Below are 26,152 nucleotides of genomic sequence, written 5' to 3'. Positions count from 1 at the left end.
TCTGCTGCTCCTATTCTTCCTTGCTAATATGCTTTTGCTTCTCCATTTTTCTTCCGAAGAATATACCAAGAGCTGAAACTCTCTTTACTCCTGGCCAGGGTTCCCCAAAGCCCACTGACACAGAGCCAGCTCCATGATGGGACTCACTGGTCCAGTCTCCAGCAGTCAGCCAACTCAGGCCTCACCTGGGAAACCCAACGATATCTGCTCTCCTTGCCAGCTGTAAAAGTCACAGTGTATCTGAACACTGAGGGCAACCTTGAATTTGTGGCCAAGTACAGAGAGGGAATACCCCTTCATCACTGTGTGTTAGCCACCTCTGCGCTTCAGAGCCATGTTCAGCTACAGCAACACGCCGCAAGGGAAGGGTACCTGCTTGCACCATTGCTGGCTCTTCTGCATCTCTTTTGGTCCTGAAAACACATCTCTCATTGACCAACTGAACGTGTCCATAAGGCCGATAAATTCCTGAGTGCATCATTTCCAAACAAACCCATAAAAAAAATACAAATCCCAGCAGTTGAGTCGATCTTGTAACTCCAGGGAAGTGGCTCCCGAGGGCTGTGGCGTCACAACACAAGGGGCTCGGCGGGGATCCCTGCCGCGTCCCCTGCGCTCATTCTCGCCCCTGTGCCACCGCCTGCAACCCATCTGAGGAACAGACCGGGGAGCCCATCTGCCTGACAAAAAAAAAACCTTGCCAATTTTATTTTGTTTGTAATTTAAACCAAATAAACACTTCCACAATTTATGCAACATAAGCCAAGCCAGCCGCTGCACAAACTGCTCTGCTGGCAGAGACAGGGAGAGGAAGACATCGCGTTGCGTGGGGTAGACACCAAAAAAACACGAACAGTGAGGTGGGGGAGGATATTTGAGGATATTTTTGTTGCCGAAGCTAAGAAGGCAGAACTGGAGGGCAGGCTCCTAGAGGACAGCAAGGCAGCAGCATGCCCCAGGGCGGCACTGCCTGCCAGCCCTGGATCAGAACGAAGAGCTCCGGCCACGCGGCTCCACGCTGGAGCTCGTCAGCCTGGAGGAGAAACACCGTGCCTTAGACACCAGGTAGCAAAGGACTCAGGAAGCCACCACCGCACCACAGCCACAGCCGCTGTGGCTACCAGCATTTCAACCTTTCCACGACTAAAGCGGGACCTGCCCGTCGCAGCTGCTCTCAGTTCAGCACAGTTTATGAACCCAAGGTCCACATAGATCTGATTTAAAGATAGAAAATATTACGTAATGCGCATGTTGTGACACAGGCCTGGTTTAAGGCACTACTGAATATTTAAGAAACAGCTTCACTGACTTCAAGCCAAAGATGCGATGTGACAGGGAAAGTTAAGCTGCTCCAGTCTGTATAGGGGGGACATATGAACAAAGTACAGGACTTGACTGGACGGCTTGAGCCCTTGTGGAATAATTACTAAAATGGCCAAAAATACAGGATTTTTCACACATTAAGGAAAGTTATGGAATCAAAAGGCTTCTAAGGTAGAATACAGCCGCAGCTGGCATGCGAAGAATGCAACATCTGCGGTTCCCTGTACAAGACTGCCTGCGAAGCTACATGAGGGACAGGATGGAATGTGATCATTCCGTGGCCTTGCCTTGTGACGAATAGCAGATATGGGAACGAGATGGTACTACAGAACCAATAAGCTGCCTACTTGCCACCCTGAGCCAACATTTCGTCAAATTTTGATGAAATGCTGTCCTTTGTGCGAACTTTGCTCATTATAATGTACCAAAACACACCTCCATCCCAAAGGCTACCCGCCTCCAAGGTGCGACCACTCCTCGAGTCTGCGCCCTGAATTTCTCGTAAACTATACCTTTAAATGTGAAGCAAGAGAATTTTACACCAATCATAATAAAAGTATTTATGACTAAAGTCACTCAAACTCCACCTTGAAGATAACAAATAGTATAAAAATAGCCCGAGACAGGGGGGATATCCGGGAAGACACCATCGCGAACCAGTCGAGGAGGACTCTATCGCTGAGTCTGGGATCAGTCGATGGGCTGAGCCTTTCTTCCCCCCCACAGGGACACCTTTGGGTAAGACTCAGACTATACCGCGTGCTTCCTCAGGAAACTTAGAAATCTCTCTAGAGAATCTCTCTTCTACATTTACAGCCAGGCTGTATTGTTTATAACTTCATTGCTTGTTTTGTACATTTAACAATACTTTTAATTGCACGTGCTTTGCAGACAGTGTATTTATCACAAGCAATCATAAGAACCTATATATCTGTTGTTAAAATAAACTGCACTGTTTAAGTAGCTAGTCGTTTCGGTTTCTCACTGAACGCGACCAAAGACTCAAGGGTGGCCGTGTTAGTTCAGGAGCACAACTAGACTGAAGGTGCAGCCCACTATTAGTGTATCCAAATCATAACAATACATATTAAACGCGATTGGACTGATAGTGCTGAATTGGGCATCACTCAGAATTTAAACCCAGCCACACCTAGCCTCCCACCTCGGTGAGGAGTGTTAGAACGCAAGGGGGTTTATTTTCTGCCAAAATCGCTTTGCCCCGCCCACGCAACAGCCCTCTCCACAGTGACCAGTGAAGCGTTTTTTTGGTGGTTTTGTTTTACTGTGTTTAGCTTCAGTAAAAGGTATTATCCTATCTCTTACTATTTTAGAGCCCAGTGTTTGAAAAATAACACATCCATTTCCAATTTTGTAACAGAGGAGGGGGAAAGATGAAGAAAAACAGAAAGGGGAGGAAGAAAGAGGAAACGATGGATGCCCAGTGCCCATGTCTGAGCAGCTTCCTGTGGGATTTTACGGTCTGTCATGATGGACCTGATCTTGCAGTCATGCCTGCCTAAGAGCAGGCTCACTGCTTTCAGAGGGATAAACTTCCACAGTCGAAAACATTCAGCTGGGTGCATGTTTGCTCAACCGCAACCCCGAGGTGAACGACACTGGACCGATCCTTACACAGCTGCTCCCTATGACACCTACCTAAAGTTCTTCTTGTTCCAAACACATGTCCTAAAAACCACAAGAACAATGTAATGATGGTATTTTTGCACACTGTCGACAAGCCACACAGTTCTTTGGCCTGTGTCTTTCCTTCAAAGCCCAGGGGAGGGAGGAGGATCTGTTGTCACCGCAGACCTCTTTCTGTGTGATGCCCCGTTACGGCACCGTGCGAAGCAGCAGCCAGCCATGTTTCTAGCTCAACAGCATCCTGCAGGCAGCACCCATCAGCTCAATAATGCTGGTCTGATCATCCCTCCAGCTGTCCATGACTTGAATGTGCGTAGCCTGCTCTCAGGAATCATGCCCTGCGGTGGGGCTCGTTGACAGCAGCAGTGTTGCTGCTTCGCTTTGCTACCTGGATGAACATTTTCTCCTGCACAAGTGGGCCAGAGCCACAGACTGGAGTCATGTCGGTTCTTCAGAGCCCTTAATGTTCTTCTGCATCCCGTCCAGACCACCAACAGGAGAAGTGTTGGCCAAGGAGCTGTACTCGAGATGCCAACTTCCACAACTCGGCTGGTAGTTTCAAGTTTGCCCCCCTTACAAGCACGAGTCAGGTGCAAAACTCACTTTCTTGACCTGGATTCATTTCACACCTCAGTATAAAGGTCTTGGATCTACAGCTTTTGCTCAGGACCAGCTTTGGGGAGACTGTATTGAAAACACAAAGTATAACCCTGATAATAAACCAAGCTCTATTCAATCCAACTGCTACCTGGTAGTCATGGCCATCCTGCATCCTTCCCGTACTGTAGCTAAGTCTCTCTCCCTTTCTCCCTCCCTGTTGTCCCTGGTTTCTGCACCGAAGTGATCTATTGCTCCAGCTCACCCCGGCGTATGTCTGTAAGCACATGAACGCAGGTGAGTATGAGTAGTTGAACTGTGTCTCCTGTACCGCAGCTCACCGCCTCCAGCCACCCGCTCAGTCGGCGGCCCCAGCCATCCCCACACTCTTGATTTCAGCTGCGCTGCTCCTTCATGTTTGCTCTGCCTCTGGTGTTACATCAATCTCTGTGTTTCAACAGTCAGCTGAGCAAAAACTGCTCGAGGAAAACCTTTCCTCAAATGATTTATTGGAGGGTGTGCTATCATTAACTCAAGACGACCCATCTATACCAGGAAAGGAGTCTGCAGAGAGCTAGGGTGGGGGCACGCTGGAAGGCATTTAGTATGTATTTTACTGTGCACATGCTCTTAGCATAAAGTATCTCCAAACATAAAGCTATGCTAACCTTGGCACACAGTACACTCCCGATTCAAGAGCCAGCTGCCTCAGGCTGTGGGTGCTCTTGGAGCACCATAACCTGCAGTCAGTGGAGAACCCCATGTGCGACAGATTCACCGTCGAGCTCACCTTGCAGAAATTTCCCCATCTCTGCTTGCCCACGTCGTGCTTCTATGTGAATTTGCTACCCCAGGCAACCTTTTCTTCTCCTAACAGCCATTCACCTCTCCCACAGAAAAGCAAACGAAGGAGCTGTGGTCCCAAACTCCGAATTCAGCGCCAAAACACAGGACCAGGATACAAGCAGCGCATTTCCTGACAGTGGCTTCCCTGTGGCCTCCCACAGATTGTTTAACCTTTTATCTCCTCTTATCCCACCATCACAAGAAGCTTCTATTTATATTACAGAGTACGTGTTCGTGTGCGATTTAGTGTTTGCAAAGCCTTTGAAGACTGAGAAATTAGGGATTGCATATATCCCATAAAAAAGCCACAATAATAATTAAACTTTTTCAAGTTAACACACCTATTATAATAACACTATTACCCTCAAAATCTCCTATCCAATGTGGCAAGCATGATGTTTGTGTTTGATTCCCCTTAAACCACATCAACTCCAAACAAAGCAGGCTTTGACTCGACGAGCTATTCATCCGCCGACCTAATGCAGAGCCTTCTCTATGCGGACAGCCATTGCCTTATGGACCACCGTCCCTGGATTTTCTTTGGCCTAGCTTGGACCCACGTCCTCATATTCTGAATTTAAGAGCCCCCTATGGCTGAGAAGACCAGCTGAAGAGTGCTCACCCTGGCCTGGCAATTGCCCGCGCTCTACAAAGCGGGGACAGGGAAGACTGCAAACCTAAGGAAAGGAAAATTCTGTTTTAACTCCAAGTGTGCTGCGATGCACAGGAGTTCAGAGGTGAATACGAGTCTGCACCTCAAGGGTGCTGTACATGGGGCAGTCCTGAGCCCAATACACTGGCGTATCGGGGAAGGGCGGTGGAGGTTTGGAGCTCCAGCATCCCCCACCCACCAAGGCGACACCTTCTGCCTCTAACCATTAAGCCTGAGTGGACTTCAATGCATGAGGTAGAAGCGCTGGGGGAACAAAACCACCTACGTGGGGGACAGACCCCAGTTTGGCCCCCAGGAAGGCAAAGAAGGCTGAGCCTCCCCCATGGGGGAAGCCCCCAGAGGAGCCCTGACTGCAGACTGGGACCCGGACAAGTGACAGCTGCTTCCAGTCAGCCCCTGTAAAGCAAGAAACAAATCCACCCCCCAGGTCAGCAGGGAAGTGACAGGGAAGGTGAAGCCTTAGCAGGGTGTGGACTGGTATTTTCAAATTATCATCCCTCCTGCCTTGTTTCCACTAATAAATAAATATATTGCTTTATGGTTTATGACACTGGGTATCTGAGGGGAAGGGAAGAAAAGTGTGGGGTTCTTTGGGCCTGTTAAGCAACCCATACCCCTTCTTGTGCACAGACGGAGCCTGCACATGGAGGCTCAGATCCATCACTTGGAGGGGGGCAGCAAAGGGAACGGAGTAGCAGGTAGGGGAGCCAGCCACCAGCTAGCACTTAATGGAGGCAAGAAACTATCTAGCACTTAAACATAGCATTAATCTGCCTTCTTGTCTCCGCTGGTGGACGAAGGGGCACCTCAACAATTTCTCTTTTTAGCTCTTACACACAGAGTGGATGACGTGTGGGTGGCAGCGAAGAGGAACTGCAAACAAGATGCCCAGAAAGTGGTGGGAGAGTGAGGACATAGAGATCTCGTGCAATAACACAGCGGAGGACCACTGAGCACTCAGAAAAGTATCATCACATCTGGAGACTGCCCACACAGGCTGCCAGTCTATGGCCAGACCCTAGGCTGAAGGGAGCACTGCTGCCTGAATTGCAGGTCTCAGCTGGTACCTCCACTTAGCTCGGCACTGGGCTGCATGAACATAACCGTTCACAGGAAATAAGCTTTGGTCTTCCGCTACGGTGATGCTTCGTCTGAGAAAATACCTGACAAACACGTTTTTTGTTCTGGCTGTAAATAAGCAGAGTCCTTACAACAACCTTCCTTCAGATGCCACCCTTCCAGCAAGCACCTTTACTTGCTCCTAAGCCTGGGTTTAACCTCGTATTTACAGGCGACCTTGTTTCAGCTATTTTCATTTTCTTCCTAGTAGCTGCTGTGTTTTGGATTTAGTATGAGAATAATGTTGATAACACAACAGTTGTTGCTTAGTTGTTGCTAAATAATGCTTATGCTAAGTCAAGGACTTTTTCAGCTTCCCATAGAAGCTGAGAGGGAGCACAGACAGGACAAGCTGGCCAAGAGAATATTCCATACCATAGATGTCATGCTCAGTATATAAATGGGGGGTGGCCAGAGAGCAGGAATCCGTGATTCAGTCAATTGCGTGGTGAGCAATTGTATTGCATCATTTTCTTTTTTTAAAATATTCTTTTACCATTAATATTATTTTCTCTTCCGTTACTGTTCTATTAAACTGTCTTTATTGCAACCCATGAGGTTTTTTTCCTTTTTCTCCCTCTTCTCCCTACCCTATAGGGGGAATGGGGGGGCGTGCAGTGGGTGAACGGCTGCGTGGTCCTAGCTGCCAGCTGGGGTTAAACCACGACAACAGGACATGAATCAGTTTGTGCGGCTCCTGCAGTGCTCCCTCCTGTCGGATGCAGAGGACTGAGACTAGATGAAAAGGCAAGGGAAGGGATGCCGACTTTCATCATCGCCTCGGCTGGGGCTGCGAGGAGAAATGAAAAACAGCATTGGTATGTGCAATCACATTCCTATTTACACGTGAGCAGTAACCCTTCCTTTCATCCCTAAAAGTGTGCCAAGATCTACTGGGAGGCCGTTACTTTGGAAATATACACATTCAGCACTGCGGAGGCAAAGAGAGGACGATGGGGAAGGGTAGCATCATTTCAATGGCAAAAAGGAAAACCTTGCTGAGACCTGAGTGGTGACATGGAGGAAATACAAGCCTGAACATCGAATCTGAGAGCTCCTGTAAGTTAAACACCATTCAAAGGCTAAAAAGCTCTGAGATCAGCAGTGTTAAGTTGCACCCGCATCTTCAGATTACCCTAGTTTAAAATAAAAATGTCTACTTGTTGTGGTTAACACTCAGGGTAATACCACAACCGCCACCAGTCACTGTGGTTTGCACAAGCCTGCGTGGCCAACTTCCCACCCAGGAAAGCCACAGTGGATTGGTTATCTTTGGACTCAGAGCAAGCCCCAGTCAGTTTCCTGCTCTAACCTGATGACATGCGTGAAGACAGTTTGGATGAGATCCTAAACCACAGTTTATTCCTTTGCATGGCTCGAGAGGCACCGACCTTCTGCAGCCCTTCGCACGCCCCTCAGCACAGGGTGGTTTTCCCTGCTCAGATGTACACTAGCACCTTAAGGTCTTCACATGAAGGCAACAAGAGAGGAATATTTCTTGGTGCCAGGGTTGGTGGCCAGCTTATCCTAAGGCTCTGCTCTTCCCTGTCACCCCCTATGGGGACACGCAAGAGAAAGAGAGTCCTCCTTTATCCAGCAAAACACCAGCGACCTCCACTTGTGAGCCTCATCCCTTCTGCATCTGGTCTCCAAGCCGGCAGCGGTATTTTTAGATGAGTGATGAATAGGTGTGCTGGAGCGCTATGCAGTTAAACATAACATAAACATTTGTGGATTGCAAACATGCATATAAAGAAGTTGGGAAAAACATTAAAAGGTCAAAACGCAGCATCACGGGATCTCCCAACAGCCAAGGCTCTCCCTAATATTCCTCTCTCTTTCTATTCAGTCTACTTATAGACTGTCTGAAGGCAGAGGAAATAAAAGAGAAGAAATAGAAATCTAGAAGAATTCCCAAAACTTTCTGAAAAAAAAACCCAACCCTGATCTATTCCACTTCTACTCCAGGTCTGGTCTGGTCTGGAAATACAGGAAACTTTAGGAAAAATTGGGGAAAAAAACCCAACAAACAGAAAAAATCCAACCAAAAAAAGTCTTGAGAAATATTTTCTCTAAGATTAAACAGTGAAATACTGTCAGGCTACTGTTTAAAATCCTATTATTTTTGCTGTGCTTCAGTTCTTCCCAATGTTCTCTATATAATAAGCATTTCAAATGAAATTACATTATTTTAAAACACACTGTAGTAGGCAATTACAATTCCTGAATACTAAATGCCAATATAACGTAGGCCAAATTTATTGTTGTTCCTTAACTTTGTGCCACGTTCATTATATTTTAATGAATAAGGTTTCATATTAATTTTTCAAGCCTTTTCCTTGGAATCACGCATTACCACTGTAATTGCGTTGCAGAATTAGGTCTCTATTTACATTCTTCTCCTAAGTCCTGAAGACGAAACCTTCCTTTGATTTTTCCCCTAAGTCAGCAACAACGCCTCTTCTTCCTATTTTCAGGAGAGTGCCCCAGGGCCAGCGGCACCACCTCGCCCGGCCACTGCCAGGCAGGGCAGGGCTGTCCCAGCGAAGACCAGCACTTGCTGCCTGCTAAGCCTAGGAGATGAGAACAGAAGCACCACCAGGCTCAGGCAAACAGGGTTTGGGGTGGGGACAGGAACAGCGTCCATGAGGCTAGTTGCACCCTTCTGGCCATGAAGACCCCTCAACAGCAGCTTGGGTTCTTCCCTCTCTTCTCCCAGACGGTGCTACCCTTCCTTTACAGTTGTGGCCACCATCCCACCTTTCCCCAATTTTCTATCGCCTCTGTCACACCCCGTGGATACGCGGCTCACCCAAACAGTCTATTCTAATTCACCAACAGCATGCACGAACAAACGAATGGAGTAGATAGATGAGGGCATCACGTACAGGGCAGTCTGAAAATACCACGAGACGCAAAGCTTTTCACCTTGTAAATCTATTTTCCACCTGGGACAGACACAGAGACCGTGAAGAAACTAAGAAAATTTGAGCTGAAATACAGGCACTGGGCAGTACATGGGCCCTGGTTGCCAGATGTTGTCTTCCAGGGGACAGATTTGATTTCCCAAAGTCTCCAGCAGCTCAGCAGCCGGCCACACCACTGCATGCGAGGATGCTGGGCGGAACAGAGAGCAGGGGAAGCCTTTCCTCAGCACAGGGGCATTTGTTAATTCTAGTTATTCTGGGTACTTGCAATACTTGAATTATTAATGTTGATAAACTACAGGAAATCTCATTCAATTAGAATTGCTTTTTTTCTTTTTTTTTTTTTTTTTTTTGTCTGAGATAAAATTAAATTGCTTTATTGCAAGATCACTCTTTGCCCTTGTTTTCTGTGCTCTTTTGAAGAGAACGGAAACCAAGTCCTGGCTCCTGGGATACTGCAAGCCAGTGAGTGGGACACTGCAGACACATGCCCAGGGATTGCCCGCTCTGCTGGTCCAACAGGCCAAGTGTCTGACCTTGCTGCTCCCTCCTGGTTGCCATCTTCCTCCTCCTCCCCCTTTTCACAAGTGCTATCCTCTTAATTCCCTCCTATCCAGAGAGTCTCCCTCATCACCTTCATTCACCCCCACAAGAGCAGGGCCTTTTATGTACCTAACCCTTCCCTCATATCCCACTTTCTCCACGCCAGAGCTTGCCATATCTTCTTTCCTCTCCACAACGCCACTTCTAAAGCTCTCCATCCCCCTCGCACCACCCAGGCAATGATAAATCCTCCTTCGCCTACTCCCTCCCAGCCAACGCACCCTGATCTCCAGGTGTTCCCCCCGGGCTTCTGCCCCGCTCGCTGCTCAGCATTTCTGCCCCCACGCTGCGGTTCCTCAGCCTCCCTCCATGGCAGAGGCTTTGCTCTAACCTCTGGGTCAGAGACAGATACACAAGCACTGAAGCAGGAGCAAACTCCCTTGCACCCTCCACTCCTCCCCTTTTCCTTGCATTTTAGGCTTTTCCCCCAGATCCCCCGGGACACGCCGCGCCTCCCTCCACATTTCACAATTCAGTTTTGAGCACTGCGCCGGCACTGTTCCATGGCAAAGACTCTACACTCAACTGAGCATCAAGGCTTGCAAGCTTTGCCAATTACCACTCCTCCTACCGCTTCTTCCCCCCGACATGCGTCTGCTTGCAGTGGCTGGGGAGGTACCCTCGATGGTTGTCCAGAGGGCTTTCTGGAGGGCTACCAGCGTGCTGGAGGTGCCAACCTCTCTCTGACAGCTGCATCTAACTCCCACTGATGCGCTCTTTTCTTCGAGTTGGCCACCCTGAAGAGTGTTTTGCCTGTGTTTGCAGTCAACAGACAGAGAGAGAGCAAACCCTATCAACCAAGCACTTGAATCTGAGGAAGGACTACTTAGAGATGACAGAGTCTGGAAATCAAATAAAAAAAAATAAAAGGGGGAGGATTAAGGAGTCTGGCTTTTTGGGTTGCATATGGGGGTTCAAAAAAAATCCAGAATGGAAAAAAACGCCCTGAAATATCCACAGGTTACTTACTTATTAAACAACAACTATATGTACTTTAAGAAAGAGAGCTGTATCATGCATAATTTAGTTGGCACACAGACAGTACTGTTGTGGGTTTCACGTGCGTGAAATAAATAAGCATAAATTACTTCATTTGAACAACACCAAACACCTGATTCCAGAGAGGGAGCAACGCTTCACGCTAAGGCATGTAAGTGCTCTTGACTTGTTGATGTCTCACCAGAGCAGAGAAAAATCGGCAAGCTGAAAACAGAAATTCATTTTCTGGCTTGCAGACAAACATCCGTGGTGCCTCCACACGGATCATGAACTGAGCCCTGATGATATGATGGAGCTACAGAGGAGACTGCCATTGCTACAGAAAGCGCCAGGAAAATGAACATTAGATCCCTATATACATTCTTTACGATGCTGGTAATGCGGAATTCAGCAGTAAGAGCAACAGTAAGCGGGGCAGCCTGTATCTTCATAGATTTCAGTCTTTTCCATTTCTCCCAAAAATTTCGTTAACAGGTCTCAGGAAAAAGTACTTGACAGTATTTCTGACAGACCTCAGAAAAAAAGAAGTCCCTTTTTTGTCTGAACGTTTCTGTTTTCCCGCCCATAGCTTCATATCTCTAACTATACCATAAACATGTGATTGGAAGGCTTCTCTCTTAATAAAAAAAATAATTTAAAAAAGGCACTTATGATAATTTTATCTCATGTCACATGAGGATTCACATGGTATTTGTCTCCTAAAATTTCCCTGTGCTGAAATCAAAGCTTTCAGATTTTGACAGATACCATAGATTCTCACATTTCTCAAAAAGTATTTTGATTAATAGCAAATAATTTATCTTCTGGGCGCAAATTCCTCTGATGCAGGTTTGAGTCCTTTCCTCTGCTGGAACTGGAGAAGGAAAGGCAGGGTGAAGGACCTTCTGTAACAAAGGTGGAACTAGCTCTGCTTTAAATTTGTGACAATATTTCCTTAACTAATTGCAGCCTTCAGGTTTTTGCCTGCCCATCTCAAAACAGGCATCCCAGTGAAATGAGACAGGACACCGATATGGCAGACATTTCCAAATTTGGCCAAGCTGTGAGGTGCTCTCTAATGCAACGTAGGGAAGATGAAATAAAGCATCTTTCACCTTTAAAAATGAGAGCACTGTATACAAACAAATCATAGACGTTTGCTATGAGACTGCGTGAGTCTTCTTTCCTCCTACGGCTTCAGCTTTCAAACTGGCCATGGAGCATAAGCATGGCTAGATCTGACCCAGCATCTCCTTCAACACGACATGTGCCCCCTCATCTCTCCTCTTCACGACCAGGCAATGCAAGCAGCTTTGATTTACCGCGAGGACAGAAACCCAAACCTTATGAACAACCTTGTACTTACTGAGTTCAGCAATGCTCCCCACACGCGTAGCAAGTAAAGACTGCTCGATGGTCCTTAGCTCTGACTGGCTGAACATCTGCACTTCCCCAGGTTTGTTCGACCTTTGCTGGTCTTTGTGAAGGTTCAAGCTGTCCGGCAGGCAGAGAACACCTACAGTGGATAAAAAGAAAGGAGAAGCCCAATGTAATTGCAGCCAGTATGGATGACTTCGCTGACAGCACCACATAATATTGGGGACATTCTAAGACGCAGCCTCTGTGTGTAGAGCTCAAAGACAATCAACATCTGTAACTCAATGTCACAGATGACTCATGCTTTCAGAAGTGGCCCTCGTTAGCTCTTCTGAATATCCTCCAGTCACTTACAATGTCACCTAGGGATAATTCTTACAGAAAATCCTAGAGAATTGCCCAAGGAGGAGGTCAAGAGGGTTCCAGAGAAGCTTCCTACAAGCTACTCCAAACCCATACAAATTTATTAGAAAATGGTATCTCAGCAACAAGAATTCTTAAAGATTGGCTTTAAAATGATATCTCAGACAATACATCTACAGGGTTTTCCTGTAAGGGGAATTCCATTAACCATTGCCAAAATAATGGACAGCATCAAGATGGTCAAAGTGTCATTGATGGGCTTACTGAATTTCTTTTTGCAAATACAACTCCTGGCAATTGAACTGCTTGGGCTTCAAAAGCCCGTCATGCAGAAGCCCTTACAGCTATGAATTTTTGTGGGGCAGGACATAAGTAAAGCTACTGACATAAAACAATTTACATACACGCTCATTCAGGCACAAAAGTCACTCTCTACCATGACATCTAAACCCTCAGGCGCAGATAGAGGGCACACATTTATTAGTCAAAATCACTGTCATACTAAAAAACAGAACTTATTTACAAGAGCAAACACTGCATTACCACCCTTGGGTAACAGATGCACACAAGTCCAGCTTGGAGTGCAAGCCCTCCTCCCTTCCTGTGGTCTATAAACAGCCAGCTATGGTCATGCTTTCCACAGCATCATCTTCCCAGTCCCGCTGGGATACACACAGGTTGAGACCTGCTGGAGGCAGTACAATTGTACCTCTTTATTATGATTAAATTTCATCTTATCTCCTATTGTGTGATATGCAACAATAACCTTTGAAAAGAAGCCAGAGTAGGACACGTATTTTTTCCATTAGCTTTTACCATTCCTTCCTTTTAAGCACAGGAGAGAAGTTCTGTCCTTATGGATCAAGTGGACTTTAAAAAAACACATTAAGGAAGAGGTACATATTTAGTGTTTCCCTTCAGGGGTAGAACTTACCTAGTTGTCCAGCTCAGTAAATGTATGGTGTCTAACTCTACTGAACAATAATTTTAGCCATAGGTACAACACTGGCGGTCTCGAGGCAGAATGGCCACCTTAATCCCTGTCTACTTCAGTTACAAAACAGCCTCACTGCATTGCAACATCACAAGAGCAGGTAACGTGCCTGAGAGGGGGATGCTTCTCAGCCACCTTGCTAGCTCCACCAAGCTGCTTTGGATCCCCTCCTCGCACTCATCTCCTCCCTCCAAATAGTTTAGTCTGAAAGTCATATTTGCAGCATGGACCCAAAACCACCCATCCTAGGAGGAGAGAGGCGAGGCAGGTTCAGTAAGCACGTTCAAAACAAAAAGCGGGGGTATACAGCGGGAAAGCTGGGACCAAAGGCCTTGTCCACCATGGCCATGAGACAGCAACCTAAACCAAGATCACCCTCTGCCCACAACAGTAACACCAGAACAAATTCCCTAATAGCCTGTTTGAATGCTGGAGATAGAGGAGCAGGAGCAGCCGTAATCCCAGCCCTGGCTCTGGTCCTGGGATTGTAACAACCACAGTAAAATCATACGCATGTCTGGAAGGTCACGAGAGCCCTGGAGAGAAAGAGCAGGATATCTGACACAGCAACAGAGAGGAAAGAATTAAAAGCAGAGAGGTAAGGGATAAAAAGTGACAATCGCTTATCAAACAAACTCTCCAAATTCTCCTGCCATCGCTCAGTGGCCGACTCGCATAAACACTTGGCGCGGTGCTCAACACTTATATTCTGGGGATGTACAGAGCTCGAGAAGTACCAACACCTGGATTTAAAACGCAGACTTGCCTGCATATTTTAATAAGTATGCTCTCTTGGAAATATTTCTCATTTATTTAATTATTCTTTATCATTTTAATGGATAGAAATTAAAACAAAATTGGAAGAGCCTTCCCTGCAGAAAACAGATGTGAAAATGATCTAATATTCTACGAGATTTCTAAAAAGAAGAAATAGAGCACAAACAGCTTTGTTTGTATCTTTAAAAAAAATGAATATTCAACAAGAAGATCTTTTCCTGTGAAAACACACCTTAAGTGTGGAAAAAAATACTGTTTTAAGGACTTTACAAATAAGATTCAAATAGTTTAAAATCATAATATGTACAGGAGCTATTTCTCCAAGTGATTAAAGCAATGGGATACAGACATTTTATTCTCTACTTTGTCTATGACTCCGTTCCCACAGACAGGCCTTTTCCTTACAAACAGCCCTGATGATTAATCACTCTGTCCTTTAGCGAGGGGAGCGTATTCTTAGGTTCTTGGCTGAAAAGTGCAAATGAAATGCAAAATGCTCCATTGTTAGAAAACTTAACAAATTATAGGATATGTCACGCCAAAGGGTTTTACTTGGGTTGGAGATCAGTAAAGACATGCAATAGCCAAGCATCTGATACTTATATGCCAGCTTCAAAACTATAATTGACCACAGCGGGTGACCAGTGGGGTGCTGGAAGATCGTTTATAACTCTCATAATTTTGCTGGATCAGATCTGGTTTTTGCCAGTATGGAGAAAGGGAATTCTATGGCTCGGGCATGCAACTCTGCCAATTTTCTAGCTTCAACTGTTTTCCCCAAAAATGATTAAAGAAAAGTGAATAAAATGCTTTTTAGAAGAAAAACCCGCTCTCTTTGTATCAGCGTTTAATGTAAAGCTCAAATTCGCTGGTGAAAGGCTATGGTAGGGAATTGCTTCCCGGCAAGCAGAGAGCACAGCAAATGAAAGAGGGAGCAGAAAGGGGTAAAAACTTTGTGATTATAAATATCTTTTTTATAAATAGGAACATTTAAATAACCACCACCAGCTTTCACTGGTTTGGCTACAGTTCAACTTCCTTGTTTTAATTCTCTGCCAACTGGTATTACCTGCTTGCTTTTTCAGCCGTGTCTTCAGCTGTACTCTACTGAACTTGACAAACAGGTGAGGACCTCAAGTTTCCAATGTCCTAAAAAACAGGACTTTTCCCCCCTTTTTTCCCAGCTTTTCTGGCTGTTGCCGCTGGTGCTATCGGTCATTCCACACCAAAGATTTCCGTGCAGTATCTTCACAAATGCATGGCAGTGTCTTTTCTCTCAACCGGCACTGTTCAACGTCCTTCCTTTCTGCACGGTTACTCAACCCTGTGCGCTTCTCTGCCCATTTTTTTATCCTCCTTCTTCCCTCTGATTCACTAGAGTGGAAATTAAGCAGTCAGTTGTTGCCTGATGAATACGGGGCCAGACTCACCCGGTACGCCCCTGGCTGCTACGTGCCACCCAGCAACGTACAGCAGCCGCACGTTGCATCTAGGACAGCTGTGAACCACTGGAGCAAGGCGAGACAACCAAAGCGCTCAAGTGTATTCGGATTTTGTCACCTCTTTTGGTGCTTCCCCTCCTTTGTACCCTCCTTGGGGCAGGGATCTGTCTAGGACTTGTCTGCAAGGAAACATATGCAGAATGGGCCATACCCAAAATTTAAGGCAATTCAAACTTTGCCCTTGGCCTCGGGGTACCCTGCAGTCTGTAGGTAAAAGACTGAAGAGAAACGCAAGTGAATTCATTTTTAAATCAGCAGTATGCCAAAGAAAATCACAGTGACAAGCTCCTAATGCTCCCCCTCCCAAATCTCTAGAGAAAAAACAACATCATAGGGAAAATCCGATGTACAGTTAATACACTCCACATTTTTCCTGCCCTCTGGGCTCAGCTGAAACACAAGCCAGAGCTCAATCCCCAAGGACTTAAAAATCTCAAACCAAAGAAGGATTGCATAAAACGTCAAAGCAAAGACAGAAGATGCCCAAACTTATAAAAGGAAAAGTTATTTTAAACCTTCATGCAAACTCATCCGAAGCCAGGGGTACCTGGTAACTTTATTCCAGTTTCCCCACGCACATTCCCACCTCTTGGGCTGGGCTGATGCGCAACCCTCCACTGCAAGGCAGATTTTGGCACAAATATACATACATTCCTGCGTACACATTTTAGAGCTTGCCACGGAGCTGCCCATGCTGTCGTTGCAGGGTGACAGAAGACGTGTGCATGCATCACACTAACATCCCAAACTCAGTGCCTGGCAGCAGCCCTGGCAGAGCTTGTCCCCGCTCCTCCGTGCCTCCCCAGCAAAACCGCCTGAAGGACCTGATGGCTAAGAGCAACTCCAGCACCAGACGCAGCAGCGTCTGTGACCTCTGCAGCTTTCAGGGCAGAAGAAATATGGGGTTTGTAGCCCAAATCTCACCTAAATACAGAGGAATCATTAAAAAAAAAAAATACCTAAGCCCCCTCCTCTGTTCCTCTATTTAGACAGATATCTGCATTTATGTATATACCAGCTGTTGCAAAACATTTGCTTCCTGAAGTGCTGGCACCTACAGTGCCCATTCTCCAGGACCAGCAGTAGGACTTCACTTTCTCTCAGGCACAGGAGGCTGCTGGCTTTCCAGGGACCACGTATTGCTCTTGGCACCGCACAGCTATTCGTATCGCGCAAAGGCAGATCAAAGGGCAAAACAGCAAAAAATAAGACAAGCAGTCTTTTGTATACCACCACAATGTGGAAAGCAATAAAATGGCAAGTCTGTTTATTTGGAACGGGCAGCAAGGTTTGGGGCAAGGCTGTGTCGCATCCTCAGACATCCCACAGTTTGGTCCCAAACCAGCTTTGCCACCTAAAGCAGCATTTTCAACAGCAAGTCCATCTCAGAAAAAAGAGTATGAAAGAGATACAGAACTTAAACTTGCAGTTCCAGTTACTGCAGGTCTGAAGTTATTGCTCCAGCCTTCCTCTTCTCACCTATTGTAAACATGCTTCAGTACCATACACCTCCTATATCTGAAGTTTGTATTTGTTTTTCAAGGAGTTTGAAGACATTTAATCGAGCTATTGCTTGAGCAGACAGCAAATTCACCAAGATCAAATGACCCCTCAACTATCACTGAATTAGTTTTTTTATATAAATACATCTGTATACAAAGTGACAGACCAAGGCAAGCAAGAAGTCTGCACTGCCTATATTCATGGGTTTGCAATACCTGGTGTCATCCACGTTTTGAATTCTTTGCCTCCTCCCTTTCCTTTAGTATTCCAATCCCATGGTCTAAACCAAAACAAATTTCCAATGACATTAATAAAAATGCCCACTGGACAACGTGATTCAAAGCATCAGTGCTGAGGCATCTAGCAGAAACCCAACACAAATGTGTTTGTTTTGACTTAAAAATATAAGCACTGTAAAGACTGTAAAATACTTTTTTCCTCATTTCACCATTTGTTCCTTTGGAAAGAGTGCCCAGATTTCTTTATATAGATTAATTTGGAGTCTGGATAGAAGCATGAAGGTTTTGCTGCTCTCTTGTTATTAAGTGCTCCTACTTTCAAGGGAAAATAATTCAAAGTATCTTTGACCTCCCTCTTTATCTATCTATTACATCTTAAGCAAATGTACATATCTGGAGAACAGCTTATACTCCCACTGCAAGAATAGCTGGATCCTACTAAGAGTTTATAGAAATTAAGCATGCAGGACAGATATCAGGCAAATTGTTGTACAACATGAGCCTGAAAATGGTAGTTAACCCTGAACAGTCCCCAAAACGTGGTGTTGCTTGTTACATTGCTCAAGTAAATGCCGACCTTACCTAGGACTATGTTTAGGAGTAGGAAATCCACTCTATCACCATAATTTTTATTTTATTTTTTTTTTAAACACAGGAACACGGGACTGGAAAGTCTTTGAGTCCAACCTCCTGCTCTCGTAAAGGATCATGGGAAGTTCAAGAGCTCACGAAACATCCAATCAAAAATATATCCCTTTTCTTCCACAAGCCCCAAAATACTTCCCAGCACCAGAGAGCATTCTTGAGATCTACAACATTAAGGCCTACGGGAAACAAATACAGGGCACAAAAGTATTGCTGGCTGCCTTTGCAATAGCAATACACTTCACTAGGAGCAAACCCCACATGGTAGGTATTCCAACATGCAGAAAAACTCTCCTAACCCCACATTTGGTATGGCAACCAAGAGCATGTGAGGATCGTGCACCATCCAGGTACCCACCAGATTTTGAAGCACGGTGTGGGAACACCGGTACCATGAGCTCAGCATCGATACAAAGGGACACAAACCACCACGCAGAAGCTCTAACTTGGAAAGGAACCCTATGGTTTCTGTTGTTTGAAGCAACCTGCACCGTGATTCCTCAGAGCTCAGCCTGTCAACCTGACCAGCAGGCAGATGGAAAACATCTTGACTTCTTACAGAAATGAGACTATGGGGAAAACCTCAATGCTAATCGTATCAGCCAGTGCTTTCAGTTAACAGAGGACCTGGAAAGCATTCAAGGCAAGGAGTGCAAAGTGTCTTCTTTCCACACATTCCAGCCTGGTTAAATAACAGGGAGTGGCTTTGCATGGAGAAAATGCAAAGCGCTTGGGAAAGCTAGGTGGTGATATAAAGTTTCCAGAATCTGAGTCTTAGAGTAGGCAGAGCAGCCCAAATGAGGAAGGGTGGAACAGGCACGGGAATCAGATGCAAGAGACTAAAGGGACACTGCTTTGTGTGTCTTTAACACCTACTACCCAAAGACATTAATGAGCATTACCAGCTTTCCACTTAGCCTCAAGACACGGGTGTTAAGCGGGTACAGTAATATTAATGTCCAATTTACAGATGAAGTGCAAGTAAAGCACTAGAGAGCTTAGTAACTAATTCAAGGTGAAATAAGAAATGTCAGACAAAACCAAGAAAGGAGCATAAGGCCTCTAGTTATGCAGTTTAACCACAAGAGATCACCCTTTCTCTCCTGGAAAAAGCAGTAGAAAAGCAAATGAATGATGCTTAAAAATGAAAGAACCGAGAGCCTAACAAAACCTGCCAAAAAATTATCAACGGCAGTAACCACTGATAAACGACAAACAGAAGCTGTACAAACTGCAGATTTTGGGTTCTCACCAGCCAGAAATTCACTTCCAGAACCACTGCAAAGAACGATCCTCTGAGTACGCAAGGACAGCTTTTTTTATTTCATCTGGCCAAGCTTGGAGGTTTTGTCTAAGCAGTTTTGTCTCTGGCTCCTCGCAATTGGAAATTTTAGTAACTGCATATCTGCAGAGCAGTTTTTTCCAAAGACATGTGATCGTTTTGAGGGCAGTATCCCAGCTGAGTTGGATTTGATTTCATCAAAAGCCAGAACGGATGATCATCATCCAAAGCAGAGAGTAGCTCTGTGAGATATTAGAGCAGATGTTCTAGGAAGACAAGATAAAAGAATTATATTACAACATGTGACTGTGACATTTTTTCTGGTATGGAGTTTCTTAGCACAACACATTCTACTTAATTGGGACGTCCTCCTTATTAGGATCCTTCTAAAGGCAATTGTTTTAGCCTAATGATAATGAGTGGCAATCGCTGCTGCTTAAAATGGCATAGAAGTAACAACAATTCAACTAAATTAGGATATATTCTGCTAACACCAAGCAGTTAAGTGGTGCACAACCAAGTGGAACGCAGGATGGATTTGACTGTTAGGCTATGCATTACAAAGAAGAATCAGAAGATTAGATCCCACTAAACATAGAAACTAAGCTCACAAATCACCAGCTACAGCTTCACATTTATTTTTATTAGGACACAGAGAAAACAAAATCTTGGTCCTGGCAAAATCAACGGCAAAACTTCAAAATCCTCAAAACCACCATCAAAAAAAAATAATTTACAAAACCAGTGAACATGAAGCAAGCCAGATGACATGGAGATCCATCTCCTCATGCTTATCCCAAGGTCTCTTCCAGTCCCCTAAAGTGGTCTTTGTGGCACTGCTGCCAGGCAAGCAGCAGCAGATGCTGCATACTGGTATGCATCCATGGGTTGGACAGACCACACGTGTGCTGACAGCACAGCGAGCTACAGCTGTTGCAATAGCTGTATCCCACTCCCCTTCCCCAGTGAGGGGACTGATGTGCACCGCACACCTTCACCTACCTGTGATTTTCATCACCGCTCTCCCTGTTGGCCACAAAGGGGCATTTTATCCACTTCACAACAGGAAAATTGCTCAACGGCACACTGTGCTCAGCCACGCTATTCCACTGTCACAGTGACCACAAAAGTTTCAGCGCGAGTTGTGATTTTTTTGGCAGAGAGATGTTAGAGCTGACACAGTGCATTTATTTCATGCCGAGTACCCATCAGCTCCAGACTACCCTGATCTAAGCTATGCCGCCCTGGAACTAGTGATGTGCAGGAGAAAGGTTTTCTATCACACTCTTTGACGGGAGGCATATACATATACAGTAAGTAAAATAAAGATAGCGCCAGTATTGTGTTCCTTCTCTGCCACACGCAAATAAATATAATACACGCATCCCTTAGTGCCTCAATACAAGCAAGAAGTTGAGAGGTTCCGGGGAATCTGCAGGAAGAAGAGAGCACGATGAACATGTTGGCAGTGCTGGCTAGTGAGGAAACCTGGGGAAATGTGGATTTGATGGTACCCAGTCTAACCGTGAGATGCCTCTTACAGCTACTGGCAAGTACTCAAGATGACAGACACATACTCTAGGGGGAAAGGACGTGCACTGGTACAAACACGGACTCCGGACACGCACAAGAGTACCAACTCATGCAAAAATGGGTTTGGCTAAAAACAGGCACAATCCCCTATTAGACCGAGAGTTTGCAGAAGGTCTAAGCCTTTGAGTCACTGAAAATGACAAAGGACGTGTTAACGGGTTTCGTTTTACGGAAAAAGGCCTGTCAGCTGACAGCAGCAGAACAAGAGGATTCCATGATTCATATCTTAACATGCTTTCCCAGAGCCTGTAATTTCCTTCATTCACTACCGTCAGCCCCCCAAAATACCCGGGCTGTGACAGACAACTTCCCCTTCAGCAACCATGATGTGGGCACGGCCCGAAAGCCCAACAGCCCTGATACGGCATCTCTCGTAACCCAGTCAAAAGACCAAAACATTTAATTTATAATTAGGCGCTATTGTGTAGTATATGAGCAGAGAGTTTCTTGTAACAATATTGTTTTGGACTTCTTGAGAAGAGAGAATGAGTATTTCAATTGCAAATTAATAACCCCATGCAAGCACACAATCCCCCATTTTTGCGAGACCTACTATCCAAAGGGGCTCCTGTACCAGATACTGCAGCTATAGTAAAGCGTTACAAGATGCTTGATACAAAAACGCATTTTTTCCATTGCTTTCTCTGTGTGCCACCCTTCCTTTGGCATAGGCACTATGCGTCAGATGCCTTCGAGGGTCGGACAGATCATCTCAAAGCCACAGATGCGCTTACATTTCTGAGCGCATTTCTGAGCATTCAGTTGCAGTGAATACCGTACGACACACTTGGCAAGAGTATTTTGAATACCTTAAAAAACACCTCCTCTACTTGCCTCAGTATTTGCAAAGATTAGTATGCTTTTTACAAGAGAACGAACTGTTTGCCAAAATTCCTCCTATTGCTTTGGAACACCATATCAGCTTGTACAAAACCCCATGAATAATACACAGCGGAGCAGACACTCTGGTGCTGAGACTGAGCACGGGGCATTCCCAAACACAGTTACCAACGGCACCCTTCCCATCTCACAGGCGGGCACAGCGGCGGCAGCAGCTGGCAAAGGGGTGGAGATGAGGTGCCCAAGGTCTATGGTGCAACCACCACCTTGCACTTGGGAGCCAGTTGTGTATGCAAAAGGTTATGCAAACCATTCATACAGGAACAAGGATGGTTTGAAATTCAAACTGGTGAAACACCTGACCTTACAAGGGTGCAGTGACCGGCTGATGGGAGAACGACACCCTTTTCTGCAGAGCTGCTGTTTGCTTTGTAAGTCACCTTCCACAGACACCAAAGCCTTCAAAAAGCAGCTAAAACCATCACCAACCGCCCTTCAACTTTTTAACAATTAAATCATGAGCCCCAAAGGTTTCTGGGAAGCCACTAGGGAATGCGACCCAATAAAATAAATAAAAAGTAAATGAAATTAGTAAAGTCAGCAGTCAGTAGGCCATTAAACCCGAAAACATGTGACACACAGGGGCTGCAATGAAGGCCCCAAGTGTACGGACACACGTGAACAAAACACACGTTGCCCTGCTTCGGCGGGGAAATGCAGGCAGCTCTGGCAGAACTCTTGCTGACTTTGTAAGGGTCCGGATTTTACCCCCGAGCGATGAGTTTTGGGTAAACCTGAGCGTGTGGAGCCGGCAGTAAAAGGTTAAGTAATTAGAATTTCCTTTCAACTGCTTGCACAGATGAATACCAGATTACTCACTCCACCCTCACCATGAAAGGCCGTGCTTAATGAAAGTAAAGAATGATAAGATGTTTTAGAAACACGAGTTGCTATTTACTGTCTTTAGGGCAGTATCCCATCACCCCTGAGAATTTACTACACTCCCTCCCACCCTGCTAAGGATGGCAGTGAGCAGATTATCACAGCAGGATAGAAAACACCTACCCGTGAAGGTATATGGTACCAGACCAGGGCGACCTCCTGAACTGTCGACAACCTCCAGAGCAGGATGTGTCCTACAGCCCCCTGCAGTCCCCCCCAGCCAGGCTTGCTGCATCATTTGGGGTACTCCTAGCAGGTGAGATGTTTGTCACCTGCAAAAATCTGAGCTCAGGTACTGATGGTGGTGACCTACATGGTACCACGGTACCCTCGAGGTTCCCACCCTCAGTAAAGGAGTTACCCTCTGCCTTCAGCATGTGCTTCAAGGGGTTTTGCCACGTCTTTAAAGCGAAATATTCACCTAAAAATTTCACTGACTGGAAACCCTGGATGCCCGCCAGATGAGAGTCCTTTCTAAAAGCAACCTTTACGTTCTTCAAAAATTCCACTTGGCTTACTAAATAGAAATGGCTTGTCAATAGCACGTATTTCACCATCCAGACCTTTGATATAGACACCTACAACAATAAATCAGCTCTGACCAGTACAGGTTAACCTATATACATATATATGGTAAAATCATTACAGACAATGAAAAAAATTTACAAGAGACACTAGACTATGGCGCTAGCATACTTTTATGACCGCTTGCCCTGCAGACTGCCTGGCTGAACCCATTTCAAATAATTCTGGTTTTACAGAGCTGATGGACACCCTATTCCCCACCCAGCTATAATACAAACTGTGTGCAGGTCCATGAGCTCATTACGTGGCTACCAGTTTAACTGAAAAAGACTTTTAAAAATTACTCTACAGAGGTTTAATACTTTTTTTTGAGCCCCACAGAGTATCCATTTGTACATTCTGAATTTTATGACAGCAAGATACACAGTTTTATTCCTAAAATATCTTGTCGCTTTTTGAAAATGGTGCCCCCTATTACTTTTTCCAGACAGAAATGGCTGCACATTTATTCTCAGAGCGGTTAAAGGTCAAACTCGGATTTCATTTATGCATAATCTTCAGATTTGAACCTCTGCATTATTAATCTCCTCCACTGTTTCACCTAGACATTCACACACAGATCAACAAATACCACAAACCTCACAGTAAAGGAATATGATCATTTCTATGTCACAGCCTTCCCCAGTGCATGGAACAAGGCAGTAGTTAATGAATCAACAGATGCTCGCTATTTTATCTTTCTGGTTCGGTATGGTCTTTGGCATGACTTTGACATCTTATCCATCCTCTCCTTCTAGTAAAGCACAATGCCGTTCCCTGTGGGCTCACCTCTTCCCATCGGTGCCCTCACAGGGACGGAGAGGCATCCCTGGTGGTGCCTCGGCCACCCCACGGCAAAGCTTCACCAGCCCTTCCCCAATACTCAAGCACTGAAACTAGGGCAGGGAACAAACCATGGAGCACTTTTTCCCCCACAGTCTTTGTCTGGGAAACAGCTGAGCCAACTTGGCTGAAATTTAAAGGAAAAAAAAAAAAGTATTTTTACGTTATTTTGGGAGAAGTCATTGCCCTAGAAAACGCTAAATGCTGTTGGAACCTATCAGAAGCAACTGAAATCGGGTATGTATAATGATGAGCAGCAGGTAGCTCTAATGGTAGGCCATGCTAACTGCCTCGCCAGCTACATCTCATCTGCTGATTTTATTTGGCCTTCTCTCTTTTAAGCAGACTGAAAGAAACCAAATGGTATTTGGAAACTTCCAGACACAGCTTCAGTGGGTCAGCATTACATAACTGCTAAGCTGATTGAGCTGCAATATATGATATGAAGGACGTAGAAACCAAATATAGATCTTGGAAACTGATTCAAGTTAGAATAAAAAAAAAAAAAAAAAAACAAACAAAAAACCAAAAACAAATAATAAACCAATAGGAAGTAAACTCTTCATCATAATCCATTTTCCCAACAGTCAAACTCCATTTCCATCACTCAGGTACAGTCCCTGAACAGCGACCTGCTCATGACAACATGTCTTCCCTCATCCCATTTGCATCAAGACCTCCACTTAATTTTTCACGGGCTGCGCTCATGACAGCTACCTGCTCTCAGCATCCCTGGGACCCATCCCTCAGCATCTTCTCCTGGGCTACAACAGAGAGAAGCCCCATCCTTTTACTGTTAACATCATCTTATACCCGCAACAAACCAACCCCATGGTTCAGCTTGAAGTCCTCGCTGGAGGTGGGTACAGCTCCTAAACTAAGTAAAGTTGTACGTATTCCAATCACATTCTCTGCGGATAAGCACAACAAAATGCTCCCTGGTTTAGATTTCTTAATGTTAACAATGATATGAATTACAAGAGAATTACGAAGTTCATAATATTTGGAAAAGACACGGATTCAACGAGAGCTACTATTTTGTAGCATAAAAGCACACCATGAAATGTTAATTGCAATGCACAACACTGCAAGACCTACAGGAATTACAAGCAAGTTTTCATCATCTCAGCTGCGTGTCATGAAGAAAACGAACAAAACCAGAATAAATTTATCGTTCGAAAATAAAATAAAGTTGTAATTAATTATTTTAATTCTATTCTAGTGAAAAGGCAGAACTCTGCAATCTAAATCATTTGTGGATTCATGGCCTTGAGCCATGAGCGGACAACACACCACCATTGACCCTAGCCACAGGCACTGCTACAGCAGGCCAGGAGTGATCTATGAGCTTCACTAAGAAATTTAAATAGAGTTCATACACAGATAGATAGATATACACACACAATGTGAAATTAAAGTAGGCATTTGCACGCACCAGACTTCCTAGAGAGTACCCTCTGCTGGAGAAATGTCGCTTACTTTGAGCTCGTTTACCCAGAAGTATGTAATCAAGAAAGCAATTCTTGCTGCTAAGAGTTTGTCTGAATACATGTTGGCCTCGGCTGTGCAGACAGATGCCTGTAGGGCCACCTCAACATATACCCCTCTTGGTGGATGCTTGGTGGAGCCAACAGACAACATGCAAAAAATGAGTTCTACTGCCCATCCCCTGCTTACCTACGCATTCGTTTCATCTCAAGAGTTAACAGGTAATAGGATGCGACTCTTCTGCTAAAAGCACCTATTTTCGTCTGAGGGTTAAGCCACAGCACGGTGCTGAGGATGCTGCTGTACAGGCATCTGACAGCTCCCGAACTAAGTGCACAGAGCACCAACCCAGCAGCAAGAAAATACCGTCTTAAGTAAATCAACGCGCAATTTCTCTCATTGCTGTGATCCTTTAAACTAAGTTTTAGTGCACTCAGGGGCAAAAATACACTAACTACAGACTATTCGTAGGCAGAGCTAAACTGTTCAT

The 26,152-nt window shown here is 45.2% G+C and overlaps 1 protein-coding gene across 4 annotated transcripts in view; it reads right to left on the bottom strand.

The window, feature by feature from the left end:
* The window catches only part of ABTB3 (ankyrin repeat and BTB domain containing 3), a 180,754-nt gene that overhangs the window by 65,765 nt on the left and 88,837 nt on the right, over window positions 1-26,152 (bottom strand). For all 4 annotated transcript variants that reach the window (XM_063321392.1, XM_063321424.1, XM_063321413.1 and 1 more), the window contains exon 2: window positions 12,077-12,226. In XM_063321392.1, coding sequence (XP_063177462.1) covers window positions 12,077-12,226 — 150 coding nt within the window. The remainder of the gene's footprint in view (window positions 1-12,076; window positions 12,227-26,152) is intronic.

The sequence above is a fragment of the Chroicocephalus ridibundus genome, chromosome 1 (genome assembly GCF_963924245.1).
Source record: "Chroicocephalus ridibundus chromosome 1, bChrRid1.1, whole genome shotgun sequence".
Lineage (NCBI taxonomy): Eukaryota > Metazoa > Chordata > Aves > Charadriiformes > Laridae > Chroicocephalus > Chroicocephalus ridibundus.
The sequence above is the reverse complement of the archived record's forward strand: the minus strand, read 5'-3'. Positions and strand labels throughout refer to the sequence as shown.